General features: G+C 36.8%; 1 protein-coding gene across 1 annotated transcript; it reads left to right on the top strand.

The window, feature by feature from the left end:
- Positions 1-7,099: 7,099 nt before the first annotated feature.
- Positions 7,100-20,001, top strand: LOC127872557 (putative nuclease HARBI1). The gene is made up of 6 exons (XM_052415882.1): positions 7,100-8,537; positions 8,706-8,815; positions 15,986-16,086; positions 18,399-18,465; positions 19,024-19,080; positions 19,973-20,001. Exons 1-6 carry the CDS (start codon positions 8,158-8,160, stop codon positions 19,999-20,001), a joined length of 744 nt encoding a protein of 247 aa, XP_052271842.1. The 5' UTR covers positions 7,100-8,157.
- The last annotated feature ends 437 nt before the right edge of the window (positions 20,002-20,438 follow it).

Below are 20,438 nucleotides of genomic sequence, written 5' to 3'. Positions count from 1 at the left end.
AACCAAGCAGATTTATATCTGATTCATCTGAAGGTAAATTTTAAGTAGCTTAGCACGTGTTCTTTTTTAAATACCCGTATAATTTTGTCCATGAACAGATAATACATAATATCTAGTTTTACTATCATAGCCACTTCGGCAGCACAACTTTGTTTTCGCAGAAACCATGCTTCTATTTCCAGATGATACGCCTGTGTAAAAAAAGCAGACCAGTCCAAGGAAACAAGCTTCAAATGTTCCTGCAACTTTACCAAAGTCTCCACAGTACCAGGCTCCAAGTTTAAGTACAGGACGATAAAATGTGGAAGTGCTTAGACTTTCATGTGCATTTTCAATTATCAGTTAATTGCATACTTTTTGTGACGGCAGCTATGACATTAGCACAGGTCTCACATTCACTTTCCATTTCCTCTGCTCTACTCACCCCTCCCAAAATTGGCAAATAATACATAACAAGAACACCGCATATCGGGTGCCACACTCGGCTACGGGTGCAGTTTTGAATAAATGAAAGCTTGTCAGATTTGTTTTAGAGGTCACCGTGACCTTGACCTTTGACCTTGTGACCCCAAAATCGGTGTGGCGTGTAGAACTCATCAAGGGCATCTACATATGAAGTTTAAAAGTTGTAGGTGGAAGCACTTTGATTTTAGGGCCAGTGTTAAGGTTTTAGCACGACGCGGACGACAGACGGCACGACGAGGTGGCTATGACGATACACTGCCACAAACCACTGTAAACAAGATATATCGTAACAAAGTTTACTGTACAATAATATTTGCTAATATGTCAAGCTTTGTCAGCTCCCTTTCGTGTTCATTGCAGGCAATGGGGAAATTAAAATGACAGTGTGCATAACCGGGCAGCTTCACATCATTGTTTTTGTCATTAGACATGTTGTTCTTTCAGTTTCATTTTTTGTATGCTTAACCTTTTCTTCAGAGGTTTTGTACATATATGTGTGTGTAGCTTTTTTGAACATAATACGTGCCTTTCAATTCATGTGTCTATAATATAATATTCTATTCATTTGGTAGATTGCGTTTTGTTTAACTTGAACTTATATTTTATTTTTATTATTTATAACATGCAGTCTGCCATGAATAAATAAAGGTGAAAGAATTTATCAATGACATGCGTATTTGATTGGTTTTGCGCACACACACATGCATATATGTTCACAGTACAGGATACATACACAAATAAACCAAAAAGCACAGCTGCACATTTACAAGCCATAATTACAGTTGTATATATGTTTTTCTCTCCAATGCTATTTCTCATGATCAGCTTACATTTAAGAAGTATTAAAGGTACCGACTTTGTGTTGCTTTAATGATACAGGTGATCAATACAAATTAACTATTGCAGCCGAAGACGACCAATGACTTTTAAAACATGTCAATCCAGTGAAAGTACCACTTCGGCGGAAATAATATCACTTATCACAATATGGATTTACATGCAATAAATACCTTCAAAATTAACACAGGCTGGAATTACATACAATCAAAAGCTTCCTCTCACCTTCTAAAGTATGTATCTGCAAATGTATTCCGCGCAGCAGCTGCTTTGCCTTCTTGGACAAGAATACGGGGCTGGGGCTGTCCTTTCTGACAAGCACGGACTGGTATGCTGTCATTATGATCATCATGCACACAGCCTGATATACAGCAATTCTGAGAAACTGGTAGTCTCAGGCAGATGTTATGCAGAACAACGCAGGTTCCGATGAGCCTGCAGGCTTTGTCAGGAGAATACCTGTAAAAAGCATTTTGTTTTCAATGTTTCATTGTTTTATGTGCTTTGCTCATCTTCTGTAAACCCTTTCACCAACCAAACCCTCCCACCACCACCACCCATTAAGCACCATTGGTTAATTCATACTAGACCATTGCACTGTGCTGACTAAAGAACACATGTATAAACTTAATTCTATCTCACAATGCAGCCTTTCCAATTAAAACACACACACACACACATCCTGCATATACATGTCCAAATGTACCTCAGCTCTCCATGCAGACAGTGCCATGTGCATTTCAATACACCATTGCAGCGTTCAATCGTATCCCGTGTTGAAGAGAGTGCAAAGTTGAATCTCTCCTGTGTTCGTCCTCTTGGGTCGATGTAAGTTGTAAGGTGTAGATTTGGAGAGATTTGGGAAGATAAATTAATAAGTGGTGTGTAACCTATATTTGATTTAAAGTATTTTTATTTGGAAATTACAAGACAATAGTGCCCATCACACAAACATGATGTAAACTAATTATTTTTATGTATATTTGGGAAGATTTGGGACGATTTGGGTAGATTTTGGTAGATTTGGGTGATTCGAGCCGCCGACTTAACCTTTACAGTCAGTTTTCTGTTCTATCACACCCAAGTAGAAAGTTCAAAAAGTCGTCTTGTTTGTTTTGCCGTTTTATTTAGCATTGCAAAGAGTTATCAACAAGGAGTGAATTCCAATCACCGGGTTGTTTCGCGACCCATTCAGTAAACTTAAGCATTTGAAACACGTATTGGACCTTCACCAAATGATAGTAGCCTTCTGCGTTGTATTTCGATAGTTCGCGTACAATAGCAGATAGCATGACAAAAACAGTCACAAATGCATTCCAACTAGTCGACATCAATCATAGCCGTCATTAGTTCATATTTTGTGGGAACGTGCTACGTTACTGTTTTGTCCACATGCATTGCCACGCATTCATCAATGTCACATAGAGTTTCATTCGTGTCCTCAAACTGCCTTTCTTGCAAGTAGTTGGCTACAATCGCGGCAACGAATTCACAGCTGAACAGTATTCGAAGATCAAACCAACTGGTCAAAATCAGGTACGCGGTTGAATATTATAGTATACTACGCGCTCTTAGTAGAACGGCTTTTGCACACGACGATCCTTTTATCCTTGCAGAACAAGCACAATTACTATAACAATAACCAGAGAAACGATCACGCAGGCAAATGCAGCAAACACAAGCAAAACACTGTTGTGTCGAAATTCACCCAAACGGATTGTTGAATAATCTGAAAGAGCGTTTGTTACAAAGAACAGTTCCGGTAGGATATCGCTTTTACAGCAATATCAATGTACACGCAACTTATATTCTCGTTGTACGATGGTCTTAAAACACTAAGGCATAGTTGTATAAGTGCAGCGTTTCGTTAAAATCCCCAATTTTGAATATCAAGTTTCTAGACAACACATCATCTGAAGTGTCTTGTGTTCTACTTATTAGATAGTCGAACGCGTTAGTAAAATCGTCTTCTGTTTCTAGCGTTGCTGGAGAACATTGACCGTCTTCGTCGACGAGGAAACACGTGTTTGGCGATGATATAGATGCAGCCGCGTTTTTTATGAAAAGCACATTACTTGTACGAAGGCGTTTCAAATAGTGGTAGTGTAACAAACTTTCCCTCAGTAGCTTTTAATATTAGCGCGTTAGTCGATTCGCATGAAATGAGTATGTATTTTCGCTAGAACAAACGAACGCATTTAGCTTCAGTCTTATCGAAGAACAGAGCTATCTTGATAGAACGTTCAATGTTTGTCAATACCAGTTCATTGCTTACTTGGTTGAAAATGGTTTGTAAATGAGCGTCTCCAACAATGACCAAATCGTACTCGTTATAGTCAATGCTGTTGTCGCCTTCACCAACCTTTAGTGGCGATGAATATGTTTTACTGACCATAAATTGCTGTTCCGTACTGAGAATGTGGCAAGCGCCATCTTATATTTTACCAACGGTTTTACTAGTGTGGGAGTTATTACAATAACACTTTTGCAGACCGATCGAAGAAACCCGTTGAACCCTTGAGTTAGCGCTAGCAAATATGAACAGATATTCAATGATTTACGACCGCATGCTTGCCCTGAAAAGAATCCAGATACACTCATTGTTATATGTCTCAAATAGTAATTTTTGTTGTAAGTTAAACGAACAAGGCAAATAGTTTAAAACGCAACATTGCTGATTTTTATTCAAACAAAACCTTTATAACATTTTTCATCTACAATCCAAAGGTCTCAGGAATATACAAAACAAGACCGTTGGTCAACAAATCCTTCTGAACACAAAACGTTCTAAAGTGAGGTTGAACGTGAATATTGGGTATGCGCGTTCGAACCGCCTGAGAGAGTAGATTCTCTTGTTCATCGTTTCCCGACTCTGTGATAAAGTACAATTTGCATGGCTCATTACTTGTTTGATTCTCCTGTACAGGTTCTTCTGGGCTGGTCGTCTCAACAATTTCCTCCTTCACCATTTGCAAATCGGGCATGCTGATAGTTTTTTGTTCGGGAAACGAATCTGTAACGGTCTTCTGCACATGGCCAAGTAGTTCTGTCAATTGTTTCTCTTCAGTCTGACCAAGCATCTTTTTTGACAGACGAGATTTATCTTTTGGGTTTGCTGCGAACTTGCGCTTGCGATTAGGAACGGTATTGCTGAGTCTGCATTTTCCGCCGTCAATGAGCTCAGTTTTCACTTCAAGACTGTTAATGTGCTGTCTATACAAAGGATGCATGGTGAACAGAAATTCTACCGCTTGACAAAAGTTCGAATTTATATAACCATATTTTGGTTTCATTGCGGCAAAACTCAGCTTCCGTTCTGCCAGTTCGATGCTTGGTCTCAACGCTTCATACATTCCACCACAGCTTTTCACAATCTTGAGACAAATGGTGAGCTTTTTCTGAGTGCTAATAAGTTGAAAATTTGTACTCGGTAGGACTCCTTTGTTCACCAGTTTTTTGTTATGTCGCTTTCAGAACAACCCAGCAATGCCACGACTGCTCGGAAGTAGCTGTTTAGTTTCAGTCGCATGTATGTCCTATCATGTATCAGCCCTTTTTCACGCGTAGAGCTGCAAATTGTTCTGGTATCAACATCTTCAATATTTTGAAGTAGCACATGTCATTCTCGTCGTCTGATGAAAACATCAGATCGACATATCATTCAAACGCGGCCAGCGTCGGTTCATCGAGAAACACATGGTCTATCGTTGGCTGGTAGTTCAAGTAATCGTACAGAACGGAGCTATGGAACGGAGTCCCTCTGCATCCGTGAAAGGACATGTCACGCTAAACATGTACTTCTTTGGTGACCGCTGGCATTGAAGTTTCTTTTCTCACGAATGAATTCCTAATATAGTGTTTTGAGATGCATGTTGTCGCTACGGTTGTCAGATCGCAAATGAGACAGATTCTGCTGGTCGCACTCCTATTTATGCTCGCGCGAGCATTATGAAGATTGCATTATATGCCAACGTTATGTTGACCGTCCATTATAGAGATGGCTCAATGCAGAGACAGCAAGAGCGAATGTGAACTGCATTCACTTATTAACAGTAACAAGCCCACGTTGTTAGCTGCCTATCTGAATACAAATTATGACTTTAGCGACTTCTGTTATATCGCTATGAAAGACACAACTGTTTTGCCTGTTGATTTCACACAAAAAGATATGAACGGGTTTTCATTCACTGCTCGAGATCTGAGTACATCAATTATGTCAAACTCAGGTTTACTGAGTACATCCATTATGTCAAACTCAGTTTTACAAACTCAAAAAGCCACGGTGTTGACTTTCTACTATGTGAGGAAACCAATTACTTAAGAAAATCGTGGCAACGAAGTACACCAGTGTCATATTTACTTTTCAAAGACATGTACCAAAGATATGGCGGCTACAAGCTACCACTTGATATACGCTTTTGCGGTTACCGGAGTACTGAAATTCTCAAAACATACAGTTGAAAAACTAGCATCGTGTTTGGTAAAACGATATGGTCGAACACTTGTACCCATGTGTACTATTGAGTTTTGGAACAAAAAAGTGAATACTTTCGACTGAAATGCATTCGCGACAAAACAAACCTACTCTCACAGCAAGATGACCCAATCGGGAAAGACATTGAGCTCTTGGAGCAATCAAAGTACATTTACAATTTCGTAAGTGTAGAATATCACTCTGTCAGCAAAACGATCAAGATTCTCTTCAAATATTCGTGCGACAATAGCTTTGGTTTGCTGTCTCTCACCCAGTGACTGGGTATAAAAGGCGCTCAGTGACTGCCATGTCATGTCATCTGAAAAAGCATCAAAATGTCGAACAAGCTCATTCGAAGTGCCAATCACAGAGGACTGGGATGAATTGCGCATGTCAAAAAAAGTTAAACTGTTAACAGTTGTCTGTTGTGTCAAAACAATAATATAGGTTATATAGGTTGTAAAATTGTGGTCCGTTGCACAAAAAATACAATGCTAGCGGTTGAACTAAACGCTTTTAGCTTGTTTCGCCACACGCTACATCTGAGTCTTGAGCAGTGGAATAGCGCTGTTGAAATGTATCTGAAAGACATTTACTCCGATGTTGAGTTTTTTTTCTCGCAAAGAGATCAATGCTGGAAGAAAACGAATTCCGACATGGTCAATTACGTTGATGTTTAACTAATTTTGACAAGCCAGAAATATGGTTTCTGCTTGACGGACCAAAATCAGATCAAGCGAGTTCATACTGTTAACAGCGTTTTGTTGCAATCGAAAGCAGAGAGGGCGTAACACGTATCGTTTGGTCATGAGCGTTTCAAACAGAAAAATGTATTAGACGAATAAAAAGAAATATACAGGACTTTACAGGGCGCGGTATTCTGCGTCAAATACGCATAAAATGCCAGCCGTCATATTTGTTAATTCGCGCCCCATGTGAGGCACAATAATTTAAACGTATCGGTTCTCGTTATAGCAACAAGAAACGACAACTCGTACATCCTAGAACATCACGTACTCCACTTGCCTCGCATCAACTAATCGTGCTATCGCGCATCGTCTATTTTAAGATGCATAGATATGAGATTACATTGCGTTAATGTGAACTAATTATGTCGCTATGAAAGAAAAGATTACTGAGGTTACGACAGCTTATTATCTGGCAAGCAAGATTAAAGTTGCGCGCCCGTAATGATTTTTCCCACTTTCTAAGATCGAAGAGCCTTTTTTACCCGTTTACTTATGGATATCTAATTTAAGCGCATTCGAATGAACAGTTTCAGTGGTCGAGCGGATAGACTAGCAATCGTTTGGGATCATCAGGGGCCGTATCCACAAAGATCCTGAGGGAGATTTTTGCCTAAGTTTACATACTTTCCCCTTAATTTTCGCTATTTTCCCTTAATTGTTAAGATATTCCTCAAGTATTATCCACAAAACAAAATGCCCTTATGTTTTGCCTTAAGTCGGCATTTTCGCCTTAACTTTTAAGGAACCTCCGGAGGACCCTTAAATATTAAGGAAAAAACTAACGTAGCGTCCATTTTAACGCGGAATCCTGTTTTCAAGGAGAGAAGTTAGAAAATCATCACAATCGGTGGGTGTATCTTATTTCTTTTGATAAATTTATCGATAGTGCAGTTGATTTAAATAGTAATTGTTTCTACCCGTTTATATTTGTTAGCGAGACAGGAAGTTGCAATGTTTACTTCCGTATGTAAAAAAATAAGGAATTGATCGAGGAAGTTTTCGCACGTTGGTTTCAAGCTGTTATTTTGTTATACAAATGTAAACACTGATTTAAAAGCAGTTGATGTGAAGTGTTTTTGTGTTTATGAAAGAATCATACTTGTTTGTTTGAGTCAGTAACGAGGAAAATCCGGAAATGTTGAATTGGGTTTACGGTCATTTCGTAGCATAGCCGTTTCGTACTCGTAGCTAAGCATTTTCAGTTATTTCGTAATCATTAATCGATCATTTTGTAACCAAATCGGTTATTTTTGTAACCAGTAATTAAAATTGATTGTGTTTTCTATTATCAATTCAATTGCCATTTTTAACGTTATGTTACAAAATGACAGACGCCCAATCCCCCCATTGTATTGAATTTGGAGATGAAAAAACAACATTGTCGTTTCGGAATATCCGGTCACCAAGATGATACTGTATGAAATAAAAGTTACAAATCTTGCTGGGCTTAATCTATACTATATCGGGACGAACACTGTTCCAGTATTTGTATGTACTTTGCCTTGCAAGATAATGAAAATCAATCCATAAATGGCAGGATATATTTGATGGTAAGTTACTTTTCTACCATATAGCAATTCATACAGTACATTGTGATATTTTCAACATTTTGGTTATACAGCTTGCAGCAAAATGGCAGTTCGGGAGTATCGTGAGCGAATTGACATTGCACAGTTGACCAATGATGATCTGTACAAGAGGTATCGTGTGAACCATGCCACATTGGCATATATAATTGCCCAGCTGGATGCTGCCTTAGCCCCCAATACTGACAGGAGCCACAGCCTTTCTACTGGCTACAAGGTCTTGATCACACTGAGGTACCTGGCTACCGGTGTGATACAGCTCAACACCGGTGATCTGCACTCTGTAGCTCAATCAAGTGTTTCGAGAGCAGTATCTCAAACACTTGATGAACTGAGCTCCCAAAATGTTGTGAGGAGACACATTAGATTCCCAACAACCATTGAGTCATTAAACAGGAATAAACAAGGATTTTTTCATATTGCTAGGTACTTCACTTTATAAGATATTTGTTGTTCCAATTTCTGATAATGAAAATACTTGATTAATCCTATTATATAATAGGAATATCATATAATTGTGTTAAATTGTGCCCTTGCAACAGGTATTTGTTCAATTTATTAACAACTGCATTTTCTGCATGTTGTTTTAATTAGATTCCCAAATGTGATCGGTGTCATAGATGGGACTCATGTACAGATCCAGGCACCATCTATTCTATTTAGACAGAGACAACCGCCATTTTTGTGTGCCGAGAAATCTCGTGGTATGTTATAATGACGACGTCATCGTGATGCTATTTTTATGACAGGGAACCCGGGGATGTCCCTGACAACAAACTTAAGTCACTCCTTAGGCGAATTATGTTTCACTGAGGGAAAAAAATGCACGAGACAAAAACTTACCTAATCTTTTTCCTAAGGAATTTTTAAGAAGAATATTTAAGGGAAAATCTTGCCTTAGGTGATTTTTCGAACTTAAGTAAATAACTAAGAAAATGCCTAAGGATCTTTGTGGATACGGCCCCAGCGCAGGTTCGAATAACGCCTACTACGCATACTTTTTGCGACGCGTTTTATTTCTTTTCTTACGTAATTTTATTTAATATAGCATATAAGATATGTTTATTGTTAAATATGTTGCAATTTGTATGCACATTCTAAAATTTGTCAAATTTAAACAACAAGTATGGCTTAAGTGGGTTTTTTACTGCTGAAAAAGAAAATAATTTATCTTTTAAAGTCTGCTTATTTCTTTGTATTTTTGTAAATACAACTGCTGGAGAGAAAAAAAACGTTAGGGCTTTTGTATCTCGTTGGCTCGCCTTACTTAGGAAGCAAAGTAAATATTATCGAATGTGGTAGGATATTGTGATAAATCATGAGGTGTATCAATTATGGTCGATAAACAGGTATGCAATTTAGTATTTGATTGTCTTAAAAACGTAGTTCTGAAACAACGGTTTTGCTTAATCAATACATACACTTTGATTGAATAATACGATCGTTTAATGTGTGAAAAGTGGAGATATATCCTTGGTATTGTTATTGGAGCGTAAATACTATGTATTGATCATTATATCGCGCCGTATTGAATAGTTTTACTTAATGTTAATAAACTCAAATTAGTATTTTTTCACCGAGTCTGCTGATTTCACACGATTATAGGACTGCGCAATGTGATTGCGAAGTTGAGTGGAGCACGTAGATCTCGTGCTGCCGTGCCTAGCGCTCTCGGAATATACTCGCATATTTCAGGTAGCTGATACGAACTGTTCATGGGCCTCTCTGTGGGAAAACGGGGATTTATGCATGTGCGTAAAGTGTTGTTCCATTATGGAACTTTCACATACCCAAGGGGTGCAAATAAGCTGGACAAAAGCCGAGCGTGGGGTTGGTTTTGAAGATATCAGTATATTTTTTTTAAGCATGGAAAGTCTACCTAAATATTTGCGTGTACTTCAGTGAAATGATGCTGGTTACAAAAATAATACATTCGATTATATTTGGAAAGGTGCCCATTACGGGTGCGCTAAACGACATAGTCGCCTGTCAGAAATGGTTGGTAAACATGCGAACAATTCTACCCACAATAGTGGACACTACATTTATTTTGCAGTGCGCGATATGCCACGATATATCCACTGAAGTGAATCTGTGTCGCAGATGTGAGGGATTGGTCTGTGTGAAGTGTACGAAGTTCGATGACCGGTGCAAATGGTTTGGGGAGATTCAATGCTATGCCTTAAACCGAGGAGCGAGACATTTGCAGTTGTAGCATGATAGACATGACAATGAATTTGATTGGCAATGCACTAATAGTTCTATGAATAGCATTGCTATAAACTATTTTGGTTCATTTGTTGGCTTTGAATATTTATTGCGTGTGTATAAATCCTGTGGCTATGTGTGAAATTAGTTATAAAAATATAAATGTGTGTATTTTATGTTTGATGATATGAATACTGTAGTTCTCACATAATATTTGCATCGCTATTGTATCAAATTAAATCCGTTTTAAACCTTACACTTATGCGTTGTTCGTATTTATTAAGAACAGTATTGTCGGTTTATAGATAACATTTTCGTTAGCTAACAGTTAGTGCACACATTTATAGTTTTGCTTATCGCATAATATAAGCTGAATAACCGAACACAATCGAAATTTCTTTTCAAAAGTTTGTATTGTGGTACAAATAAAACAACTCATTTTTTCAGTAACAATCTTGTCCCACCATACGCAGAAACTGGCATTTTGGCGAGTGCTTGTCGTGTTCTAGTCAGAAATCATCTTATAATTTCCAGTTGCAACACCTCATTTGCAGCGATCATGTTGATAAAGACAGAGACGTAGATGACAGAGACGTAGATAACAGAGATTGGAAAGTCGCCCATGTTGTATAAGAAAGCGTGCCGTGTTCTCACACGTTACGGGATTTCGCGAGACTTGAAGAAAAATATAGACGACGCCATTTTGTTTGCGAAGCGGGTAAAAGATACACACTAAAGAGCGAATTTAGAGCGGGTACTTTGTTGACATTAACTGAATATGTTATTTTTAAATTGCTGGGTAATGTGTTCAACAGACCAGTTCAGTAAACAAGCGACATCATCGGAGGTAACGGTAAGAATCGCTACAAACATTACTGCATTTTTACGCTATTCTCGGAAAACACACGTTTTGCTCCAATTTCAGTAAACTTGTGACACATTTAACTAAGAAAATATGGCCTGGATATTATTAAAATTGTTTTTTTGTATTAAAGTACTGATTCGGTTTAATGAATTCAAACCTTTTTATAGTGACATTCTGTTAGATAATACAATTACAACAGATTGTATTTACCCCATTTTGCCGATGCATTTGATTTTTTTCTATTTAAACTCCTCATAGTTTTAGCGAATAAAACTTCGAATATAAACTATGGATCACATCATACATGGTATCATTTTAAAGTGCTGATTGGCTATTATGTCTGCCCATATTTTCATTGTAATATTCCATTAAATATTGAAGTTGTGCAAGTTTTAATTTTACCCTATTTTTCACAAACTTGCTTTCAGCCATTTTGGTTTTCCATAAAAAACATGCATACTTTCAATGACATAAGCTAAAAAAAGGGTGTGTTGCATCATATCATTACTTATAATCTTTTAAAGTGCTAATTTAATTGTATTTTTTGCACATATTTTCATATTGGTATCCCTTTACATAAGAAAATTACACCAGATTTTGTTTTCCCCATTTTGTGGGTGAATGCTTTAATGATCCAAACTCTTCATAGTTCTAGCGACTAAAATTGACAACATGTTCTATGGATCATATCATCAATGGTAATGTTATAGGACTGATTATTCTCCCTTTTGATCAATTATTTCCCTTTTTGTTATTAACACTTTAATATAATGGTGTTTAAGGGGTTTGTGTATTTTTCGTGTTGGGTGGGTGCTTCTTAGACTTAAATTCTAGTTGAGGGCGGGAGTGGGTTTGTTTGTACATTGTTATATTTTTGACATTCATATATTTTTTATACTCTGTACTCTTGGAAGTCATCTTCCTCTGAAGGAGTTTTTGCTCCGACTTAGGACACCGCCTTACAAAGGTAATAATCCAGAATTCCACTTAATATGATTTCCCAGTAAAATAGAGTATTTAATAATAGAGAAATTAATAAATGATTTATTTATTTTATGTTCTTTGAGTTGCCTTGATCCCAAAAGCCTTTCTAGGTTTTATAGTTAATTGAACCCGAGACTATTACATTGGTGGAGATGCCGGGGAATTATTTAAAGGGACAAGTTTAATTTTTGGGAAATAGGTTTAATTTCTGGGAAATAGGTGAAAGAGTATTGCAAAGATTTAGCGATAATTGGGTTTTTATATACATTGAGATTTACCTTTATGGATCATAGATATTGTGATTTGAAGTTGAAAGTTTTGACTTAATTCACAGATATTGTGCTTGGGATATAAGACAATTTGAGATATTGTATTGGATGATTGGGTTCTTTTTTAATGACGTGGTTTTGACCAACAATAGGTATAGTTGATAGATATAGTGATTTGAGACTGACTAGATGTAATATCGTTCTTTATTGAGATTGAGAATATCTGAGATTGAGGTCAATTTTATTGAGATTATTTGCATTTGAGGTTGTTTGATAATGACTCAAGAATTAGAATAGGAGGCTATAGAGATGGTGTGTTTACACATGCTTTTGATGAGCATAGGTTTAAATCTGATAAATCTGAGATTAGGTTTACAAGCAGTGATGTCATAACAATATCGCAATCCTGGGAAGTAATGATAGTCTGCGATGGGATCCTGTATCACACGAACATTAGTTATCTGGGAGATGTAGTCCTTTTGCTGGTCGATCCTCTGAAACTAAGGTCTGATATATTTGATGGACTGCATAGGCAGCGTTATTCTGGTCATTTAGGAAGGGATAGGACTGTCGAATCAATCAAGCGCCTTTTCCATTTGCCCGGTCTCTCCAGTGATGTAGCCAGATAGGTGAAAGAATGTGACATAAATGCTAGAGGGACGCCAGGTCCTGGAAAAGGAAAAAATGCATCGTCTCAAATAAAGGCGAATCGGGTGATGCAAATATTTGCTGTTGATATCATGGGTCACCTCATAACAACTAAGAAGAATAATGAGTATATTCTGGTATGTGGAGACTATTATAGCAAGTGGAAAATGGCGTTTGCATTACCTTATCAGACTGCATATACAGTGGCTGAAGTATTGGTAACTCGAATGTTTTTGGTTTTCGGCTTACAAACCCAAATTCATACAGACCAAGGAAGAAACTTTGAATCCAAATTGTTCAGTGCCTTGTGTAAAATGTTAGGAATCGCAAAAAAACTAGAACATGTGAATTTTACCCAAATCAGATGGCATGCTAGAACGGTGTAACAGAACTGTTATTTTTTTATGTTAAAGTTTTTTCTATCTTCCGAGGAAAATTTCCGTGATTGGGACGATCATTTGGACTATGTTATGTCGGCTTATAGAGCTACACAACACAAAAGTACGGGATGTTCCCAAAATTATTAATGTTAGGTAGGGAAATAGACACTCCTATTGATATCGTGTATGGCCCACCTCCGAATCAAATAGAGTCGGAATGTCCAGTTCAATATGTGGAATGGGTGAGAAACGCTATGTGTAAAGCTTTTGAAATAGCTCATACAAATTTGGGGATTTCAGGGGAAAGGCAGAAGAAATATTATTATCGTTATCTTCAATCCAGAGAGTACCAAGAGGGAGAATGGGTTTGGAGATGGTATCCCCCAGCTGCCAATCAAAAACTGGGTATGGGTTGGAGGGGACCTTACTTGGTTTTGAAGAAAATCACTAACTTGACATACTGCATACAAAAAAGTGAGGCTACTCCAAGTATTGTTGTTCATGTTGATCACTTGAAGCCGTATGAAGGTACACATGCTCCTGAAAACTGGTTAAAACGGGATCTGGAACAAACAGATGAGAATGGGATTTTTTTGAGAAAAGTAGTCACAGACTCTGTTAATAAACCAAGAACAAAATCAGGATTAGACTTTTCTTCAGAAGAAAAAGTTACTCCATACATTCCACATTCCCGACGGGAACGTATCATTAAGCCAAGGAAAATGTATGATTCAGGCTAAAACGTGAACTTTTAAGTTAGAATGCAAACAAGGGAACAATTGACATGTATATATTCTATAATAGGAGTTGTCGAGTTGAACTGATCATCTCTTAAGATTGTTAGCAGATACTGTGTGGCATTGACTAATTGTTAACACGTTGCATGTTCATTTTGCAATCAATATCTGCATATAGGAATAAGTCTTTACTTTTAATTAAAATCAATATTATGTTGATACATGCAATAAGAATGGAGGGGTGATGAGGGTTTTCTTTGGATTTACTTATCAAGTTATCCATAATTTTGTTATTTTAATTTTTGTAATGGTACTATAAGGGAATATAGATATTAGTTCTTGTTTTTCAAAACAAGAATAAGTCTTGTTGATTGAAGGGGAAAGGGGAATAGTAAATGTTGATTATGCATGTATTAAAAAAAATGTGTTAAATGAACAAGTTGTTCATATGATTAAAATACATTGTATATAAAGTTATTTTGAACATACTGATATAAAAATAGTTGTAGAATTGTCCTTGGTATAGGAACCTGTAAGATCAGATTTGGCAAATCATTAGTGGCATGTTGTAATTAAAAAGAATGCAAGTTATAGCTTGCACATTTGGCAACCAGAATATATAACTGGTCATACGTAATTATGACGCTTGAATTAAACTTTTGTACAAATGCACAACGTTACACAATGTTAGAAGTGTACTTGATTTCCCATGGCTGAAGTCTGGTATCTGCGTTGATCTCATATATTGGGAAAGGAAACTGTAAAACAGAAAGCATATTAAAAACCTAGTTTGAATAATAAAATATTATAAATGAATACGGGAGATAAATTAATATTTTCAGATGAATGTGAACTTGTTAGTAAATCATAAGTATTATTAATAAGATTTGAATACGATTGTTCAAACTTGCAATGCTTGTCAAGATTGCCAATAAGATTAGTTTTAATTATTGAATGTCATGAGCGTCCGTTTTATATCCTGAGACTGAATATCCGGATCATATATCACTTTTTGATTGTCTGTCTTTATTTTGTTTAAACTCTTGTGCGATCTTTATGATCACAAATGTTTAAAATTAAAGGATAAGACAATCTCATGAATAGCTTGAAATTATCGTAAATACTCACTCGTAACCTTAACAAAATGTATCTTGATGGTATAGCGCTGTAGATTATTTAGTAAATAACTTGTTGATTTATATTATCGAAGCACAATGTCGTTGTCGGCTTCGGTGCTTGTCGACTTTTTGCAAATATACAATTCTCCTATTGTTGAGGGGCAGAATAAATGTTAATACGATTAATTACGGAATTTGAATTGAAAATTCGTATTAAGTATTGCTTTAAGTTTAAACAAAGAAAATGTTGATATCATATTATAAAATTATTGTCGCTAACTTTTTGTAAGGGAAAAATAAATAAATAAATACATTTTTTCCTATAATTAACTATATGTGTGCTAATACTAAACTATTTTGCAGAATGGAGTTAACCAGGCCAATATTTCCAGAACATGGCAACTACCAATGCCCTGTTCCAAGTTGCAGCGCCTCCGGTTTTGCCAAACTGAAAAATTATAATGAACATTGGCAAAGAGTTCATGTACGAACCAGTCGACTCTATAGATGCCTCGTATGCCCGTCCACCACTTACAAGCTGAGCAAGGCTAGGAACCATACTCGCTCATTCGGGCATCGCCATTGCTGTATGGCCGTCTAGGTCTTTAACGGACATTACATACCACCTGGTGAAACTCTACGGCCCAGAGCTGCTTCTGCTGAAGAACGGGTAGAGTTGGCGGCCAGACGAGAACAGGCGAGGAGGGACCGGGAGAGCAATGTAAACATGGACATCGTAGAGTACTTCACTCAACAATGGGCTGAGGTCCATGAATTGGACTATTATCACGACTAGTGTTTATCGTGACTGACTTTTGTGTAATATTTTAATATTAATGTTTAATATTGTGTAAGAGCAATTGAATTAATCCTTAAATAAATTTCATTTCATTCAATTATTTTGTTAAGGGGGGAGGAATGCAATAGGACTGATTATTCTCCCTTTTGATAAATTAATTCCCTTTTTGTTATTAACACTTTAATATAATGTTGTTTAAGGGGTTTGTGTATTTTTCGTGTTGGGTGGGTGTTTCTTAGACTTAAATTCTAGTTGAGGGCGGGAGTGGGTTTGTTTGTACATTGTTATATTTTTGACATTCATATATTGTTTATACTCTGTACTCTGGGAAGTCATCTTCCACTGAAGGAGTTATTGCTCCGACTTAGGACAACGCCTTACAAAGGTAATATTGGAATCATGAATTCCACTTAATTTGATTTCCCAGTAAAATAGAGTATTTAATAATAGAGTAATTAATAAAGGATTTATTCATTTCATATTCTTTGAGTTGCCTTGATCCCAAAAGCCTTTCTAGGTTTTATAGTTAATTGAACCCCAGATTATTACAGTATCATTTTAAAGTGCAAACTGAGTTTTAAGGCTTCCAGTCTTTTCATTTTGATATTCCTTTCTATCATGAAATTATCCAAGTTTTAATTTGCCCTGTTTTTCAGGTATTTGCATTCAGTTGTTTCATTTGATTTTCCGCTAAAACCTTGCATATTTTGCATGACCAAAGCTAAAAAAGGGTGTATTGCATCATATCATTACTTATATTTTTTAAGTGCCAATTGTAATTTATTAAATCCCATATTTTCATTGTGATTTTCCCTTTCATATAAAATTTACACCAGATTTTTTTCCCCACTTTGCAGGTAACTTCTTTAACCCAAAAACTGTTTAAAACCAAACTCTTCATAGTTGTAGCAACTAAAACATAAGATAAAAACTATGGATCACATCAAATATGGTATCATTTTAGAATGCCAATAGAGTGCTATGTCTGACCATATTTTCATGTTGACATTCCTTTAAATATTATTGCATAAACTCTATCTATAATGCCCTCTGGCGGGATGCAGAAACTTGGCAAAAGGAGGGCTTAAACGGGAGAAATCGTGTATTAACAATGCGATTAACGTGCCGTTCAAGCCCTGTTATGTGTTTTTCATATACATAATCTGGTCCACGCGCAGGTACGTCCCTTCTCCAGCCTTCGACGACTTTCCAAGCATAAATGGGGAACTGAATAAGCACCAGTTTCCTCATGCATGCAGGGATGATGACTATTTCAATCCACTTTTCAAGTTATACCATCTGCACTCTCTCTTGACAACAGCTTTATTTTATCGGCAACGTCAATGAAGTTAAGGTTATTTACTCAACACTTTCAAAAGACTATGCTGTAAATGTAAGTGTTTATGTACCTTCAACGTTCCTGCTGTAAATTCCAAAATAATTCCTCATTTCTTACTTTGCGCGGCTGCCTTTCAACTTTGCATTAATCCACTGTGCAAACACATTTTAAATCGAAAACTGCCTATCCGAAGGGAAAGCCTCGTCATTTCGGATGATGACCGAGTGAGGCATATGTAAAACATAACCTTGAACTGTATTGTAATAATCGAATTATTGTGTCGATGTCGTATGAACAAAACATATTGTTTTCAATGTTATTAAAACTTAGTATGTGTGATTTGTTAATGCAATAAAAGCGAAAATACAAATTTTCTCGGACATGATCATCTGCGGGTGCTCTCAAAATCGGTTTCTGCCCGAGTGCTGCGAAAAAAATGGTGACATATTTAAAGTTATTGACATAGTAAATCAATGGCCAGTGCCTATGTATCTGATCCAATCGTTATCGGACGGTAAAACACGCACAGTCGCAAAGTAAGCACCGTACAAGGTGTTATTTAACTTTAGGTTTACATGTACTTGTAAAACATGTAACGTATTTAATAAATATTTCGCATACTTGCTGCACATGAGTTAGTGAATCATATCATATGAAGAACTATATGGATGATACACATTTTCGAGGGCATGATCATCTGCGGGCGCTCGAAAAATCCGTTCCTGCCCGAGTGCGCAGCATGAGGGCAGGAACGGATTTTGAGAGCGCCCGCAGATTATCATGTCCGAGAAAATGTTTTTTTTATATAATTGCATAAACAAATCGCACGTATAAAAATAAATAAGAATATTAAGATTTCAATTTTGATGCAGGTCAATGACATAAACAAATCGCACGTACCAAAATAAATAAGTATATTAAGATTTCAATTTTGATGCAGGTCATTGACAACCAACAAGACCAACAAGAAGAAAACCACAATGAGGAGGGTGGCAGCATGGGTGAAGGTAAATACTTGGTTACTAAATTAAACCCCAAACCACAATGGCATTCAACCTGGGGCCTCCACGTTTCTAAGTAAATCTTCCCATCACTTAACTCGTAGGCAGTATATTTTAAATGTCCCTCATATGCCCCCCTACTACACACTCAGTCTCCCACCACTATCGCAATTCTTCCATGAATTTCATTTTGCCTTCAAATCTGTGGGATGTCTTTCAGACAACCGTGAGTGATTATGTTGTTTGCTAATGTAACCTGCAAATGTTATCTAAACAATTCCCAACTCAATGGAATTAGAAACAGGGACCTTCTGGTTATATAAGCCGCCAGCAAATGCTCTTTAGCGTCGCTACAAAATGTATAGCAAGGCAGTATCAGTGTCCCTTATATATTACTCTATTAAAGTAGTAAAGTAATATAAGAATAAAAATCATTGAAAATTACAATTATTGAACCAATATTGTAATTGCTGTTACATTCTTATATAATTCTATATTTATGACTTATTATGACTTATTAACAAATAATCCACTTACTTTAAGTTTTAACATTATACTTTTCAGTTGATGATACAGCTGACAGTGAGAAGTCTGAAGAAGAACTTAATCAGTTAGATCAAAGTGTGAAATGCAAATCCACTAAGCAGTCAACACAATGGGCAAAAATAAAGTTTGGGGGTATTTTTGAAGTGTTTTTTCAATGTAAGGAGTTGTATTTAATGCTTTATGGTGGTTTATATGGATATATGCGTGACATATATCGCTTGTGAAATTAAATCGATATGCTACCAAAATCAACGAATACCTTATTAATTTAACATAAATGATGTTTATGAGATTTTTAGTGTCAACAAAACAGTCCATGGTTGAAATATGTATGTAGGACTGAGTGCACGCTTAGCGTTTAGTGCATGTTTCTGCCGATTTACTTCAGATATAATAATAAAGGGAAAATACACATTTTCGAGGGCATGATCGTCTGCGGGCGCTCAAAATATCCGTTCCTGCCCAAGTGTGCAGCACGATTGCAGGTACGGATTTTGAGAGCGCCCCGCAGATGATCATGTCCGAGAAAAAGTGTATTTTCGCTATTATTGACCTTTGAATTACGATTTCTTCTTTAATTCACTGGCTAAAGAAACGTAATATCAATGTGGACCTGGAGAGTGTGTCTGGTGATGAGCTAGCGCAAATACTTCGAAAATTCTATGCGGAGGTTCGCACGAATGATGGCAAAATGTATTCTCCGGGAACCCTGCGTGGTTTAAGGGCAGGCATTCAAATATCCATTGCTGGAAGGAAACCCATACAACAGGACAGTTAACATTATAACAGGAACGGTCTTCATGCTAGCAAATCATACGCTAGAAACAATGGGTTGGAAATGGAAAGTTAAAGCATATGCCTGCAATTGAAAAGGGGGACTTGTAAAAAATTGAGACATATTTTCAAAAATGACCCTGAATCTTTAACAACACTTTTTGGTTTCTGTTATGTTATTTTTTTTTGCCAGGCGAGGACGCGAAGGTTTTCGTGAGCTGAAAGTCGACTCATTTGAAGTAAAAACAGATGACAAAGGGGTAGAATATATTACTGAAAGACATTGAGAAAAAAGTAAAAATTGGCGGGGTGGCTCATCAAGTAAGGCATGAGACTATTCAGACCAAAGAGGTTATGCCTTAAAAATTTGATGTTTTGAAATTAACCTCGTTGATGTCTTCAAGTTTTATCTGTCAAAGTTGTCTCCATCAAACACTGTATTATTTCAAAAGCCTTTGAAGAAATGGAGAGGGTCAACAGTGTGGTATTGGAATGCTGTTCTTGGGAACAATTATAAACAACATCTCATCCGTCTGCAAGCTGTCTAGGGCACACACGAACCATTCTGTCAGAGCTACAGCAGTTACAGTCATGTATCACGCTGGAATTGATACTAAGCAAATATGCAAGATAACCAAGCACAAGACAGAAGAATCTTT

The sequence above is a fragment of the Dreissena polymorpha genome, chromosome 3, assembly GCF_020536995.1.
Source record: "Dreissena polymorpha isolate Duluth1 chromosome 3, UMN_Dpol_1.0, whole genome shotgun sequence".
Lineage (NCBI taxonomy): Eukaryota > Metazoa > Mollusca > Bivalvia > Myida > Dreissenidae > Dreissena > Dreissena polymorpha.
Note: the sequence above shows the minus strand (reverse complement) of the source record. Positions and strands in the feature narration are given on the sequence as shown.